Genomic DNA, 17082 nt, shown 5'->3' with positions numbered 1-17082 from the left:
CGCTTCGGCTCACGTGGTAATCCATAGAAATCCATTGAATATTTATTGCAATGCTGAAACGAGACTCCAGGGGCTAATCTTGCAAATTTTTACTAGTGATTTAGTTCATAGTTCAGATTAATCAAAAAAGTTGTATTTTTCGATGTGCCAAAAAAATTGTTTCCCATGTTGGCATGCACTTCATGGCAAAGGTCAAATTCTTATAGTTCAAGACTCAGGTTAATTAAAACTTACTTTTTGTTAGACCAGGTATCTGGCTGTAGCAGCACTGGCCTAAGGACATAGGCAGGCCCCCAGGGTTTTAAACTTGGTGTGGTTTCTGTTTCCCTGTGGATCAGGAGCTGTGGGTCAGAAACAAGGAGCACCAGCTGGGCTGGGGCGGTGGGCAGGTCAGGAGTGAGAGGAACTGGCAGGGGAGGGGTAAATGTCAGGTGGTACTCGGATGAGGTACCCCCTCTCCCATTGAAGGGATTGAGCAGGTGTTAGTGCGCTATGGGAGGGGTAGCCACTTATGGGGGAGTAGCTCTCCTCCTATCTCCTATAGAGCTGAGACCAGTTGGCACTTAACCATATATGTGTTTAATAGGGAAAGAACAGGGTGGGATATAACACATATGCAGGGGGCAATGGGACCCTCGGAGATAATGGTACCCTCCCTCTCCCTACTCCCCGGGGGCCCAGGGGGCAGAACCAGGGAGGAGAGGGGAGTCAAAGGGGTTTTAGGTTAACATACACATATAACAGAGACAAATCAACAACAGACTTGCAGTGCAGGGGTCACAAAATATAAGATTCAGAACCCACAAAGTTTGAAGTGCAGGCACCCCGGTGGGGTGGGGTGGGGTAGAAGAGGTGAGTGGAGCCCCTCTCCCTAGTGGGGACTCCCTTTTGCAGGCAACTCAACCCTCTGGTGCCCTGGCCAGGAATCAAACGCAGGTTTCCCACATGGCAGGCAAGAGCTGTACCACTGCACTGTCGCCGCCTGCCCTGCTGGCTGCAGCTCTGGTGCCTCCAGAGATCCTCCATGTACTGTCTGCACACTGAGCTGCCGCCTGCAGCTCGGGGCTTTGGTCCCTCCGGGCCCCACTGCACATCGCTCCTGGGAGGGTAGGGGGCTGTGGATTAGGAGTGAAGGGCCCTGGCTGGCAGTGTAGGGCGAGGGCTGCGCTAAACTGGGATATGCGACTGCTGCACTCAGCTTTGGGGTGCATCTCAGTCTCACCCACCCTTCACTGTTGTTGCTGTTACATCCCAGAGCTGGGCGCATATCTGCCATTCCCATGCACTGTTATATGTGGCTACTGTACCCCAGGCCATGCCCAGGTGGTACAGGGGGACTCTCTTGGACACCTCTGACCAGGGAGAATTTCCAGCTGTAATCCCAGCCCAATTTCAGGAAAACCAGAAAACTAAAAAAACCACAGAGGCATGGTGTAGGGCGGCCCAAGAAGGATTCCCATCTCTAATCCCAGCCCAAAAGAAATTCCTTATTTGAGCCCAAATACTTAGGACAGTGGGCACAGGGGGCCTGTCTGGATTGTTCCAACGTGCCCCCCAGCACATTTTACTAGTTATAGCATAATCAGCCATTACGTGGTAAATCACCTCTACGTTACCAATTAGTCGTCATAAACTAAGAAAGGGAAATTAAACCAGGAACATTTTTAGCAAGTAAATGCTGATTATGCGGACAAGCGCCCATAGATGTCAGTGGGATTTTTGCCCCTGATTACAGTGGAGTCAGGACTTCCCCTGGAGCTCTAAGGGGAGTGTTTAGTCTGTGTCGGTATTTGGGATGTACGCCGCTCTGCCTCTCTTACCATTATTTCTTGATACCAGAAGGCTTATGGGGAGGAAGGAAAGGGATTACTATTAATTCCAGCAGCACTGAGGCCTTTTAATTTAAATATATAGTTTAAGGCTTTGTTGCTATTGTCTTTTTTCCATCTCTGAGTTTATTAAAGTGCAAATGTCAGCCATGGAGACAGCTATCACATGCAGTGCAGTACACAGAGAAACACTTTCCACGCCATAAATGGAAGGTAAAAGGCTTCTTTGTGACTCCTAACGGTCAATTACTTGCACAAAGAACAAAACTGAAACTAGAGCTTCTGCCCTTTCACAACAGCTATTATTTTAAAAGTACTGTAATTAGTATTAATAATAAGAATAAAAAGCAACTCTTCTTTCCTGGTCCTTCTGTTAACAAAGTGAAATTCCAAAATCCACGTAACATTTTTACAGACCTTGTTTTTAAAAAAAAAAAAAAAAAATTATACCCAGAGCTTTTTAGTGGTGGCAGGCAAAATATCGTAACCAGAGAAAATCATGAACATAAATCATAAACAATTTTCTTTTTTAAAAAAAAATATTGTAGCAAGGAATTGCAACGCACTGGTCGTACTGACCCTCAGGGATTAACTGGAGATTGGGTTTCCTGCCCAAATTGAGGTGGGTGCTACAGCTGTCATGTCATTCAGTTTTGCTTTGCACTCAAAAGAAAGGAAATATCTTAAGATTACAAAACACACAAGTAGAACATGATACAGAGTGCATGAACATGCTCCCAGCAACAAGAATAAATATTACCATGCTTACAGTACCTACTTCACAGCTTTGGGAGATGAGGGTAAAGAATCTCTTTTAAAAACTTAGGAAAGATACACATAAGAAGAAACAGTCGTATAAATAAGTTCTGATAAATTAAGGCAGCTTCAGCAGGAGTTTCAAGGCTTTTGTTCAGAATACACTGTACTTTCCATCTCTCTTGTACTTAGATTTATTCATGCTTAACACTGGGATCTCTGATCAGCTGACCTGTTCTCCTGGTTAAACATGGTGAAGATGTGTGTTAAACACATAGGCGATTACATTTAATATCCGTTTCGTATTTGCGAAAAGTCAGTATTCCACCACAATACTTCATTTAAGCTGGCTGATTTCAGACTGATACCAAGACCATGAAGACTTCAAGCATGATTGTGCATGGGGTGGGGCTTCTTACTGAGCCAATGTATAGCCCATGTTAAACCTGTGCATAATATATCCACTGAAAGATAAAAAAGAGACGCTTTCTTTAAAAAAAAAAAAAAAAAGAAAATTACCAAAATGGATATATGTGAAGGAAGAACCAAAACCAGGAAAGCACTGCATGTAGTTTAAGAGAAAATATTAAAAACAAGACTTGCTTTTGGAAAAGGGTGAAAGCAGGAGGTTGGCTGGTGCAGTTTCAATCACGTGTAGCCTACTAAGTTACAAGTCCAACATTGAAGAAATCTAGCAGGGTTTTTTGGATGATCGACAGAGATGGATGTGAAATTCCTATCCCCTGATAACTGAACGGAGTGAAGCAAAACAAGCACGTAACAAATGCACTTCAAGTATTTAGAAAGAGTCTATATATTTCTTATCAGTATGATTCTGAGTAAAATGCACTGTTTGCAGACCTAGTGAAACGAACTTACGATGACTTCCAGCAGTTTTAACACGTAGAAGGCACAATTTCATTTTGTGTGCATGGTGTATGGGCCCGTTTTCCTCCTAAATAGATGTATAAAGTAGCCCAGTGATGACTGAGTATAGTAAACTGAGCAGGACTTGCTTAGAATGAGATCTGGCTTGGATAGCCTGTTCTGATTTAGAAGATGGCACGATCAAAATAAAAATGCAATGGTAATTTAACCAGTTGCTTCAGTTCTTACAACAGTGTTAATATCCTAATGGACACTTTTTGTGGGGTTAATAGGTTGGGGGTTACCCTCTGACCTGTGTATCATACCTTCTTAAATCTTTAGTTCACCTTTGGAGTCTAGCAAATACACCCCTCTAATCTCAAAAGTAAAGAGGCCTTTGTTGCACTGCTGGGGAAAAAGGATACTGGCCTTTTTAAGGGTCCCTCCTCCTCTGCAGGATAGCTGATGAGGATGGGGAAGCATTGTATGAATGAGCTGGCAGACTAGTAGGGCCTAGACAACACACTGGCCCTATGTGCCTGGAAGAGTTTGCATAAACATTTGCCCCTTTTTGCCTTAGCTTAGTCTCACATCAGGACTTTGCACCAGCCCTTCTTGATGGAAAGTGCTGATACTCATTTGAATAGGGAGATCTGTCTCCCTGATGAAACATGACTGAAATATTAGGGAAAGGCATTCCTTAAGGAAGCAGCAGTAAGAGGGGTGAGGGTAGATGCACCCTACTAAGAAAGAAACACGGCATGTCTACAAGTGCAATTAATGAGAAGCAATAAACTCCAGAGTTTATTGCTTCTGGGTGCGCCTTTTGAACAATTGGTTGGGACCACAGCATGTTGAGCCAGGTCGGAGCAGCCCCAGCTGGCAGGGCACCCTGGGGGCCAGCCCCGGGCTGCTCCCCTCTGCTCAATGTGCTGCAGAGGGGCTGGATGGGGCACAAGGGTGCTTCAGTGCGGGGCTAGCTGGCAGGCAGCCCCCACACTGAAACACCCTTGTGCCCCAGCCAGCTGGGACAATGTCTACACATGCACTGTTGTGGAGTAAAATAAACTCCAGCGCAGAATAATACTTTTATTTACAAGGACTATCCTGATGTGGAGTCAATTAGCTTATTCCAGCCTAATAGGGGCACATGTGTAGATGTGCAAAACTTACTAAGCTAATTAATCAACAGCAGTAACCGTCTCATGCAGACATACCCACAGTGACCTAAACTATATGAACTTATGGCTGGATAGTTCCCAGATCAGGTAACTGAACAAATCTACAACCCCCATTAAGTTGCATCTTTGTCCCATCCTGCAGGTCCAAGATGTTGCGGCATTGTCAGAACTATGTTCTGACAACTGGTAAACCTGTGACTTCTCCAAACAGAGTAATCCACTGAAAAACTGCAAGTTGAGTAGTTCACATCTGTAGAATCCAAATGGATCTACCCTGCTTATCCAGGTGACCGGGGGGGGGGGGTTCTTCACAAGACACTGACTACAGATGTGATGGCAATTAGAAACTATAACTGGAGTAAAGTAGTTTCTTGGCAATTAGAACCAGAACCGTGGCCCACGTGAACAAAAGGAACTGGTACAATTCCTAAAGATGCCAGAAAATGCAGCTCATTTGGGAAAGCCTATTGTTGGAAGTACTACCAGTCTGGTCGGGGATGTGTTGCCTACGGAACTGGATATAGGAACTGAGGGTCCTGAGCGCTTGAGTTGCTCTCTGTTTGCTTCTATGCTGTCCTGCTGACTGAAAGAGTCATTTTACAGATGGTGAAATGCAGCACAAAGACTAAACAGCTTTTGACTCTGTCGCCTTATCAAGTCGTACATTCATAGATTGTTAGGGGTTGGAAGGGACTTTGCAGATCATCCCGCCCAGCTCTAGGCAGGAAGACAACTGGGGTCAAGTGACCCCAGCGAGGTGACTGCCCAGTCTCCAGAGTCAACACAGCTGCATGGATTTGTTCACTTTGCTAATGCTTTGCACAGCACCAAAAAGTCTTGCCTGACAGCCTAGAAATTCCACCTGCCTTGAGGATGGGAGCCCATCTTCCCCAGGGAGCTCGTGGTTCTTGGAAGGCATTAATTGCTTTATAAGAAATCCTCAGATGAACAAATGCACTGTTAAAGCAAAAAGACCATATATTAAAGTGCTTATGACATTACACCTAATTCCTAAAGGTTTTCTCAACTTCACGGACTGCATAAACCTGGCAGGATGGTAGTCTGCTCTTTGGGGTCTGATATGATTAAGTGCTCTTTTGCATTTCAAATGCATGTAATAAGAAGGGTGTAGGAACTCAGGCACTGAAAAGTACCCTTTACAGATTTATCAGCCCTAAGGCATCAAACTATGGGCAGTAACTCAAAGGTTAGCATTAACTCAGAAGTCTTTTAACGGTCCTGTGTTTCTAGCGGCCCATAAAACTTTGCTGTTGCTTCTAGTTTCCAGCAGAAAATCTGTGATCATCTCAATGCCCAGCTTTCCACTTCTCCTGCTTTAAAAGGGTAAGGCTTCAACGTAGTACAGAGATGCCTGATGCTAGCTCAGGAATTGAGAGCATGGAGCTCAGAGCGTGTTAATTTATCTGGCTTTCCAGTTGTGTTTTATGATGCTGTGGCCAGATTGCTGCTGGCACCTACAGAATTTAGTGCTAAGCCACCTCAGGTGTCCTTGCTATCCTGCTGTGGTGGCTGTGTAGACACCCCTTTAGCAATCCACTTTACGCTACAGTCTGTTCTCCTGGCTTCTTTCCTCCCCAACACTCTCCCTTTTACTATGCCAACCTACCACACAGTGTGCTATACACTGCCCCAACGTATGCAAACAGATGGTCTGTTGTTTAGGACACTATCCCACGTGCTGGGAGAATACAGTTCAATTTTTCAAGACTTTTCTGACTTTTAAGCAAGTCAGCTCCTCTCTAACGCAGCTGCCAATCTGTAACCCAGGAACAGCAGCGCTGCTTGACCTCATACCAAAGTATATTAAAGATTGGGGTCCACAGTGCTCTAATAATAGGGGTCAAGTAACCATGCAGAATCGGTGCACCTCTTGAAACGCTCCAACTACCCTGTCCAAAGAGTCTTTCTCCAGTGGCAAGCAGCTGCACCTTATAGATTCATGGATGCTTGGGTCAGAAGGGACCTCAACAGATCATCAAGTATGACCCCCTGCCTAGGCAGGAAAGTGTGCTGGGGTCAGATGACCCCAGCCAGATATCTATCCAACCTCCTCTTGAAGACCCCCAAGGTAGGGGAGAGCACCACCTCCCTTGGGAGCCCATTCCAAATTTTGGCCACCCTTACGATGAAGAAGTTTTTCCTGATATCCAGCCAAAATCTGCTCTCTGTCAACTTGTGACCATTGTTCCTTGTTACCCCAAGAGGCGCCTTGGTGAACAGAGCATCTCCGCTCCCTTGCTGTGTCCCCCTAATTAATTTGTAGGCGGCCACAAGATCACCTCTCAGCCGTCTCTTGCGGAGGCTGAAGAGGTCCAGGTCCCCCAGTCTCTCCTCGCAGGGTTTGTCAAGTCCCTAACCATACAAGTGGCCTCCTCTGGACCCTGTCAAGTCTATCAACATCCTTATTGAAGTACGGTGCCCAAAACTGGACGTAGTACTCCAACTGTGGTCTGACCAATGCCGCATAGAGGGGAAGTATCACCTCCTTGGATCTATCTGTCGTGCATCTGCTGATGCATGAGATAAAGTGAGGTTAGCTTTGCTGATGATTTCATCCCACTGACGACTCCTGTTCATCTTGGAGTCCGCTATGACTCCGAGGTCCCTTTCTGCTTCCGTGCTGCTGAGAGGGTCACTTCCCAGCCAGGAAGTGTGTGCGTGCTGGGTATTTTTGCGCCCTAGGTGCAGCACTCCGCACTTGTCCTGTTGTACTGCACCCTACTGTGTACTGCCCACTTCTCTACCCTGTCAATGTTTGCCTGCAATTGTTCCCTACCCTCTGGAGTGTGCACTTCACCCCACAATTTAGTATCATCCACAAACTTGGACAGAGCACACTTTGCACCCTCATCCAAGTCAGCGATGAAGATATTGAAGAGCGCGGGTCCAAAGACCGAACCTTCTTGTCCCATTTCCTGCTGTCCCACACCACCGTCCCTGCTCCGAACCTCTCTGGACCTGAATACTGGACCTAGCTTTCTTCTTTCTGTGGGTGCACAGGCATGCAGAGACCTGAAGTACAGTATCTGCCTCATAGTTCTATTAGAAAAAGGTTTTGTTACGTCTTGTTTTAACAATGAATGTGCCACTAAAAGGAGACTCCTAATAAACCAGCCAAGATTGTAGCAAGACGAGAAGGAAGTCTAATTTGGCCCTAAATCTTCACAAAAGAGCTTGGAGGGGTGGATTCTCCATGCCCTTGCATGGCTGCCAAATGACTGTAAAATAATGCACCTGCCAGACACCAGTTCAACACCTTGGAGACCCTTCCATCCCAGAGCATTTTTTAAATTCAATTTAAAAAAACTGCGTGTTACAAAATTTAAGAGTACTACAAATATTCCCAAGTTTCCGTTAAAAAAAACAACTCATTTTCCTACTAATCAAAACTCTAACACTTGAACAGTGACATGGTTTCTGCAGCCTGCGCTGCTGCTCTCACTGTCTAAATGTGGTTTGTGGGAAAAAAAGGTGTAAAGTTATGCCAGTGTCAATCTAAGGTGTGATCAGTAACAAAAGTAAGGCAATTTGTGCTTTCTTTAAAAAAAAAAAAAAAAGAATAATACCAACATTATATGTTGACAATGTCTTTTTAACTGCCAGTAGGTGGCAAAATACCTGGTTTGCCTTCATTATCTAACATGGTTAATATAAAGGCCTATTATAGCATTCTTTTCCTTGCATCTTATAGAAACTTTCAGCTCATATAAATTAAAGTGCAACTTTACAAAACAAGAACAATAATCTAGCAAAAAACCTCTATAAATAAGTTCATAATACGTTTAAAAGTTGAACCATGTTTTTCCTTTAACGGGGAGGCACCGACCTTGCCAAAATTCTCCTGTTTTGTTTTTTGTGATAAACAGTCAAGATTTCTGGCAACATTTTTTAAGCAGCAGCTGCTTCTTGACGCGATTAGTTCTGCAGTCAGGTGAGGAGAGTTAAATACCATAGCAATGCCAGTGCTCCCCATTATATTAAGCTGAAGTGTGTTTTTTTTAATTATGCAAAAGGTCCACGCACGAGCAGTTTACCCTTGTTGAGACAAGAATTTTAACCTTAAAAATCCCTATAGTTTGTTTAAAAAAAAAAAACCACAATCCAATCCTTCAGATAACCAGTAATAAAGAAACAATAAAACCATAAGATACCCCTGCCTTACCAGTAGAGCAATGAAGGTCACAGTCTATTAAGCATTAGAAGTACATGAAAACCCTTAGGCCTGAAACTCTACTTTCAAACTTAACTGCTGACTACGATGAAATGGTACACAGGGAAGCCCCTATACAAAGTAGGACCAGAAAGGTAAAAAGGGCAGCTATCTTGGGGCAGGGATAAAGTAGGAAAAAGGGACCTTCTGCATGGACATGAAAGATCATCTTGAATCCCTTGACCTTTCAAGCACCTGTGTATTTTGGAGAGGGAATTACCATCCCCACTACCCAGGTCACAAAGTTGTCACGTATCTTGGCTGATGCACATTTGGCATGCACAGCACGTAACTGGGGGTTCAGGTAGTACTTCTGTCCCACCTCTCTGCTTGCAGGCCAGCAAGGAGTCCTGGCATGCTGAGCGGTGGTGGTGTGCATGTCTGTACTGGGGGAGAGGAGGGGGCAATAGCACCTGGGGTGTATTTGTGTGGTTGGCTACCTGATGGATTGTGGGTGGGTGTTAGACCAGTGGAAACAAGTTCAAGCTAAAAAGCAAGCTGGCTGAAAGCAAGTGGAGCTGCACCTGGGAAGCTAACAGTAAGCAACAAGCTCTTCGACTCCAATAGTACCTTGCTCCCACTGCTTTCCAACAGTCTTTGCTCCTGCCATGTTTCCAACAACCCCTTGCCTCTTTCCTTCCAGCAGCCCCTCTACCATGCTCTCCCTCATAACTTCACAACCCTGCTCCATAAATATCTGTCCTCATCCAAACCAGCTCCTCTCTGTCTCATGCCCACCTCTACTGCTAGGGATACGGAAGATACCTTGAAGGAGAAATTAGTGAGCAGTCACCACTACTCAGATGTTACTCAGAGAGCAGTAGTAAGTTTGGCACAGACCTCTTGTTTCCGGGGAGTGAATGGGTTTTTTGTTTTGTTTTTCCATTCAGATACATGGGCCTGTTTACAGGTGCCCAGCTGTGGCAAGAGCAGGTTCGGCGTGCAGGTGGTGCAATACAGCAAGCAGCCTTGACCACACAGGGGATGAGGAGGCCAGGACTGTCCAACAGGTCCAAAACAGCTAGCTAAGCCTGAAAAAGAGGCAAGTAGGGGGACTATAATGGGGAAATGTGTGTCTCGCTCTTCATCTGGAGTCTCACTTTGTTTCTGTAGCATGCCTGCAATGTGAGCCGTGCCTGGCATGCAGTCCTTTACTCCCACCACCTGACACTTGAAGCAGGTTGACGTGTTTCAAGATCACAGAAGCATCTAAGCAACTGCTGGTTTTTATGAGGGAGGTGATAACAGAGGCCTGCTGGCAAATCTCTCTTAGAGCCTTACTGGCACCGGTTTGTAAATACTGCCACGCTGTTTTATTATGCCCAGATTCTGTTAACTTGTCTATACGTCTGACCTGGTTCATCCATAGGATTCCCCCCTTGAATAGCAACAGGGATACAGTAAAAAATCTCACTTAGCAGCGGTGGTGTTAAAGACACTGATGCTTAGCCAAGTTTGCTTTTAAATAGAGGTAACATTTCAGAGAGGGTTGTTTACCAATAAGCTTAGTGATGCACTTACTATTTTAAAACCATGGCCAAGTTTCCTGATCGCGTTCACTGGTAAAAGCTGTCTGGTTCTCTTTATCCCACCAGAATGCAGTAAGCAACACAAACCTGTTTCTAGTTCCCTTAATGCTTTGTACGGGCAACCAGATCCTTTGCAAGGGAGTATCTGGATCCTGAAGAGTTCGCACAGCAATGTACACGATTCCCAGGATGAGACCAAAGAGCAAAAAATGAGGGGGAAGGTGGGAGGTAAAAAGGAAACAAGTAAGTGATACAGGACCAGATTCTCACAGTGCAGCATTGCATGAGGAGGGACCGGTGACTCGGTGCTGCTTGTCAGCGAGCTAATGCCATGATGAGACTGGCACACATTTCAAAAAAATCCATGGTGTGGCTCCCCAGGCGTGGAGTAACGGAGGATATGCTCCCAGTCAAGGAACCAGTCAGGGATCCAGTAAGTGACTGGCATTCAGCAGCAGCAGAATCAATACTCAGTCTTGGTCTGTGCAAGCCAGCCGCAGAGCAAGAGCGCTGGGGTGTGGATGAGCCTGACCTCTGCTCCATGACGTCATCTTAAAAATGTACAAACACACAGTGTTAATTAGCACCAACTCAGCTGGCAGCGTGGTTGAGGCCTGCCCAGGAAGAAAACTTTCTAGGTCCGCAACGTGCAGCCAACCAACACGGGGAATGAAAGCTTGGCTCCCACTCAAGTCAGTGACAAAATTCTATTAACTTCCCTGAATCCAGGATTTCAACCTCACAATGTTGGATTTCAAAAGTAAGTTACTGCAGAATGGGAAAAGGTGAGTGTAGAGACTGAAGCTCAACTCCCGTTCCCGGGTGGGAGATCCTACTAGCTAGGGATTTGTTAGTGTCCTAGTGCTACTTTAACACAAGTAAGATCAAAACCAGTTCACAGCAGACAAGAAAAATGTTCCTGCATATGATGTGTATGTAAGCTGATAGGAAATTACTTTTTGCTCCCTTTTACCAGGATAAAGAAGCATTAAACTGTCAGAGGAACTCTAGTGGAGACAAATGGATCGGTGTGGTGCAACCTGGAAACAGTAGCAGATACCAAAAAAAAAAAAAATACAAGAAAATGGAAATCAAAAAGCAACCCTCAGAACTTACTAGTCTATGGTGGGAATGATAGCCTTCCCACGGTGGATGCTGTGCTTTAACTCTAATGCCACGTCACTTCCTGCTTACCATCAATGCTTTTAAAGTCCAAGAGATAGCTTCGATTGTCAACTTGATAAAGCTGTAAACTCATTTTCACATAATTTCCAGTTACCGGATTCTTCCGACGCACTCGAAGGTGATAGGAGTTCACCACCTAGAACAAGGCACCAATCTTTCAGGATTCAGATTCAGGATGGTGGAAAGAAAAACATTTCTTTCCTCTCCCCCTCTTTGAGGGTGAAACATTTCAAGAAAAAAAAACGTTGAATGGAAAAAACCAATTGCTTTAAAATAAATAAATAGTCTAGTTTCTTCTAAAAGGTGTTTTTAAAGAAATGCCTCCCTGGCTTCTAGGTACTACTAAAATGTGAAAAAACACAAAGGTGTCAGGCCTCTAGAAACTGCAGTAACTCAATTAACAGGGAGAATATTTCTTTGAGAAAACATGCAATCGCTAATTCTATGAAATAATATATTATTCATACATTATCTTTCATAATATATAGTGATGTTATCTTATCTATTATTATATTATATATCTCATTGTAATAATATAATTAATATCTTTATAGTAATATTGGATAGGCATCTGGCGGGGGTCACCTGACCCCCAGCACTCTTTCCTGCCTGGGTGGGGGTTGGACTCGATGATCTGTTGAGGTGCTTTCCGACCCGAACATCTGTACTCTGCAACTAACCAACTGCTATAGACTACCCCACTTTACCGTTACCTCTTCAAAGCAGATGGTGGCAGTAAAACAAATCAGATCACCTGCGTTTGACAATGACCCAATTTTGGAAGAAATGTTTTAAATCAGACATGTGCCCTATACCAGAGGAACCGTGTGAAATTCTGTGGCCTACCTGCTTGGACTAAATGGGCTAATGCATCCTTCTATTCTTGAAAGCTATGGTCTACCTTCTAGGGAGACCTACTGACACTGGCAACTGCCACAGTCTGTACAACAACGCTCAGCACTGTCTCAAGCTTCATGCAAAGCTAGTCCCTGTAGACATGTGCCTGGGTTGAGCCATTTTGCCTACTAATTTCCTGCTAATACTCATAAATCACTGCATAAAAGTCAGGTTTTTCCAAACAAGCATGTTAATAGTTGGAACAACACGTGGTTAAGTGAGCCACAGCAGTATGAGTGAGTGGGATAAATACAGCTGTATTGTGCAGACTGTCAAAGATGCTTAGCTCACTTCTACCCAGGTTCCTACTTACACCTGTGTAAAATAGTTGTAAAAAGCCAATGCGTTAGGAAAGATATATTTTATACATTTGTAAGCGACTGCACAGGGCTGTGGGAATCAGGCATGGAAATTCTTGCTGATGGCCAAACCAATGGCAAGAACCTACCTGAACAAGAAAACCTAAATGCTAACTGGCCTACGAATGGATACCTCAAAGGAACAGGTAGCATATTGCTAAATTACAAAAAAGTCCTTTAAGCTCAGCTCGAGCTTGAAAAAACTCAGCCTACTTGCCTCTGAAGAGGCATTGTTTAGAAAGCAATAAATGCTTGAAAGCCTGAACTGGACAGAGATGTGTCTTCCCCCATAGAAATATGTCCCACAAATGCCACAATGCGAATTCTTCTGGTGCAAGAACTTTTGTGCATAAAGTATACCAACCTCGCAGCTGGAGCATCGTTTAAGAAACAATAAAGGGAAACACATTGCATATTTGTAGGACACGTGACCCATGCAGAAATAGGAGAGCTACTTTCTCAGCAGCTCTGAAGATTAGGTGCTTATCAGGGAATGAGTCACTAAAATTAAAAAAAGTAAACAGCTCCTCTTGTCCCTACAGATAACCAAGCAAGAAATTTTTGTTCAGCCCAAGGTCAACATGCATATTTTTGCCATAAACAAACCCTGCATGTATTAAAGTACACTGGAAGTTTTAATGTTGGGTGTGTTTAACTGAAAATATTTGCGATAGTGATGGTATACTAGCATTACTTTAGAAACAGACCACGTGATAACTATACTTAATAGATTTGCTGATCAGTTCAATCATCCTTGCAAATGACTATAAAACACTGATCTTTCCTACCTTCCATTCGAAATCCAGCTGTTTCATAGCTCGGTACACTTCGGCCATAATGTCATAAGGTTTGCTTTGACTGCGGATTCCTAGATGCCACTTGGCCTTTTTCACAGTCAGGGGTTTTGGCTTAGTAGTATTCAGAGCATCCAAAGGACACCTTGCTTTGGGACTGTCTGCTATTAGAGGAGGCATCCGCTCTGGGTGTGGTTTCACCCCGGGTGGGATGTGCATAGTACTGTCATCCATAAATGAGCCAGTGGGGGGGCTGGAGGCGAGGTAGAACTCACTGGCTTGGTTCATGATTCTCCGATTGTCAATAACGAGGTGGTAAGCTACGGCAAGCTGGTCTTGCGGGTCACCGCTATACAAGCTGTTCATCACCTCGGACTCTGTGCATTCAAACTTCTCACACACTTCCCGCACCGCCTCATCATCGATGACGTTGGCATCATAGGAAGGATCCTCCGGAAACAGGTAAGTGGGCAACTCCTGTTTAAACCACTCATGTTCTCTAAGGGAAAAAAAGAAATGAGACAGTGACTACAGAGCAAATGAGCCCTGCATCTACTCACGGGCACCTGAGGCATGTCTCGCTCTACTACAGCCTAAAGGTGATACTACAAGCCAGCAACCTCAGCTCACGGAAATGTAAACCGGCAAGTATTTTTACTTCAGTGGCAATACGGCGATCAACAGCAGTTGAAGATTGGATCTGTTACCTTTCATGATGTCTTGGTATTCAGTTAGCCACACTCTGCCTCAAGATATTGTTCTGGCCTGGGTGTAGCAGAGTTCAAAAAAGGAACGAATGTGAAAATGAAGTGATCATACAATGCCTTGATCTGACAGCTTGACCAACATTTGTTAACACACCGATACCGACAGCATGTGCTTCCTTCAGATCATGCTGCTGTAGTAGTTTTGGGTCTTTCTGATTTAACTGCTAACACGTCTACCCACTGTACAACATGGTCACTGCAAAACAAGGTAGGACTCACTTGTAACTACCGCGTGTGCAGCTTTCTTCTGCCTGTTAGGATCTCAACAGAAACCCAAATACATGTTAGATGTTTTTAGTTACTACTGTCCTGGTATGGATATAAAGCATCGAATTCAGCTCTCCAGAGATAGCGAGATGCCTACCTCCCAGGGATTGGCAACAAAACAGTGGGAGCTAGGTCCCTAAATATCTTGGAGAATTAAATTTCCACATCCCATTCTCAACCACAGTTCTTTCCAATGTGCTGCTTTTTTACATGTTATTAAATTCTGTATCCTAAGTGACTGGAGAAAGAAAAACAGCATTTACAGCTTAGATTTTAATGGAAGGTGTACTATAAACCCACCATTTGCAAATATATTACAAACCCAAGAATTCCTCAAAGTCTCACTAACATTTACACACACATTTTAAAGAACCACTTAGATTTAATGATTACTATAAATTTCACAAACTATACCTCATCTCTGTTTTACAACACACTTTCGTAAAATTACTCCGTTTGTAAGAATCTCTAATTCTGGCTGTCAGACCTGCATTTTTAATTATATTTAGAGGTGCAAAACTCAGCTCAAGATCCCAATGCTCATGTTATCCTGAATTTGCATGGTAATACGAGCTGGGCAAGGTTGATCATCATCACATTATTCCTAGATGAGAAAACTAGATTGCATTTAAAAGTGAGCCACTCCCCCTCATTACGAAACAATATTTTCATTGCAAGTTAATTTCTAGAACTAAATCTACACATCCCACTTTTCTTGCTCTTATATGTGGTGGAGATCAGATTTTTAAGGACAATTTACACTGAACCAGAATAATGAAGAGAAACATTTCAATTAAGCTACAGCTGATGAAGACAGATTTATTCACCACATTGCATCATGTGGCTGTCTTTGTCCGGTAGTATTCAGGAAGTTTTAGACCAAGGGCAGGCAAAGTCTGGCCCACGGGCCGGTGTGGGCCCACGGTGGACTCCATTTCCCAGCCGCCCTCTGCCTGCGTCACTGCGGCCAGTTTCCATGAAGTGGGGCATGGTGGGAATGATCACAGGGGGCCTTCCTACTGTGGATGTTGAGGTGGTGCAAAACCAGCTAGAAAAGCCAGACATTTATAAGTCAGAGGGACCAGATGGACTTCACCCAAGAGTGCTGATGGAGCTGGCTGAGGTCATCGTGGGACCCCTGGCAAAGCTCTTTCAGAAATCGTGGCACACGGGGGAGATCCCTGAGGATTGGAAGATGGCCAACATTGTGCCCATCTTCAAGAAGGGGAAGAGGGAGGTCCTGGACAACCACAGGCCAATTGGCTTAAACTCTATCCCAGGGAAAATCCTGGAAAAACTCATTAAAGAATCTATGTGCAACACGCTCGTTGAGGGTAAGATTCTGAATGACAGCCAGCATGGCTTCATCATGGGTAGGTCTTGTCTTACCAACCTCATCTCCTTCTATGAACAGATCTCTCGCCACTTGGACACGGGAGAGAAGATCATTATATACCTAGACTTCCAAAAGGCGTTTGATCTAGCATCCCACAATATCCTTGTGGAAAAATTGGAAAACTGTGGGTACTGCTCAACAGTTCAGTGGGTGGAAAACTGGCTGCATGGTGGGACCCAGAGTTCTCATGACCAGATCTGTGCCGTCCTGACGAGACATGGCCGGTGGTGTCCCTCACGAGTCTGTGCTTTGACTGGCACTTTTCAACATTTTTATTGATGATTTGGATGTGGGGGTGAAAAGCTCGCTGGACAAGTTTGCGGACGACACCAAATTATGGGGGAGCATGGTCATGCCAGAAGACAGGCTGCAGATACAGGCGGACCTGGACAGGCTGGAGAGCCGGGCAAAGACTGGAACCAGATGAAGCTCAACACTCAGAAGTGGAAGGTGCTCCATCTGGGGGCAAACAATCCCCAACATACCTACAGGCTGGGTGGTGACAATTTGACTTGCACCACAGCTGAAAGGGACCTACGGGTAGTGATCGACCATTGCAGGAACATGAGCCGGCAGTGCAATGCTGTGGCCAGCAGGGCAAACAACACGCTGGCATGCATTAACCGTTGCATCTCATACAAAACTAAGCAAGTGATACTCCCACTGTACTTCGCACTGGTGGGACCGCAGGTGGAGTACTGCGTCCAGTTTTGGGCACCGCACTTCAACAAGGATGTGAAAAAAAACTTGAGAGGCTCTCAAGAAGAGCCACCTGTATAATCAGGGACTTGCAAAACAAGCCATACGAGGTGAAGCTGAGGGACTTGGCCCTCTTCAGCCTACAGGAGAGAAGGCTGAGAGGGGACTTGGTAGCGGCATACCGCTACATCAGGGGAGTACATCAAGAACTCGGTGAACAACTGTGCACCACGGCACCCCTGGGGAAGATCAGGACCGATGGATACAAACTCCTGGAAGGCCACTTCAGGCTCAATTCCAGGAAAAAAAAAAAAATTCACAATCA

At 44.7% G+C, this 17082-nt stretch overlaps 1 protein-coding gene across 5 annotated transcripts in view; it reads right to left on the bottom strand.

The window, feature by feature from the left end:
- Positions 1 to 614: 614 nt before the first annotated feature.
- The window catches only part of PRKAA2 (protein kinase AMP-activated catalytic subunit alpha 2), a 35550-nt gene continuing 19082 nt past the window's right edge, over positions 615 to 17082 (bottom strand). For 3 of the 5 annotated variants that reach the window (XM_090046729.1, XM_090046728.1, XM_090046730.1), the window contains 3 exons: positions 13623 to 14127; positions 11588 to 11714; positions 4938 to 10944 (listed from right to left, as the gene is read on the bottom strand). In XM_090046729.1, the coding sequence (XP_089902855.1) occupies positions 10709 to 10944; positions 11588 to 11714; positions 13623 to 14127 (868 nt within the window). In that variant the 3' untranslated portion in view covers positions 4938 to 10708. Of the gene's footprint in view, positions 3050 to 4937; positions 10945 to 11509; positions 11715 to 13622; positions 14128 to 17082 lie in introns of those variants that run through there. The other 2 variants (XR_016442272.1, XR_016442274.1) reach the window with 2 other exon arrangements.

Source organism: Crocodylus siamensis, chromosome 5 (assembly GCF_052110815.1).
Source record: "Crocodylus siamensis isolate JL-2025a chromosome 5, ASM5211081v1, whole genome shotgun sequence".
Lineage (NCBI taxonomy): Eukaryota > Metazoa > Chordata > Crocodylia > Crocodylidae > Crocodylus > Crocodylus siamensis.
The sequence above is the reverse complement of the archived record's forward strand: the minus strand, read 5'-3'. Positions and strand labels throughout refer to the sequence as shown.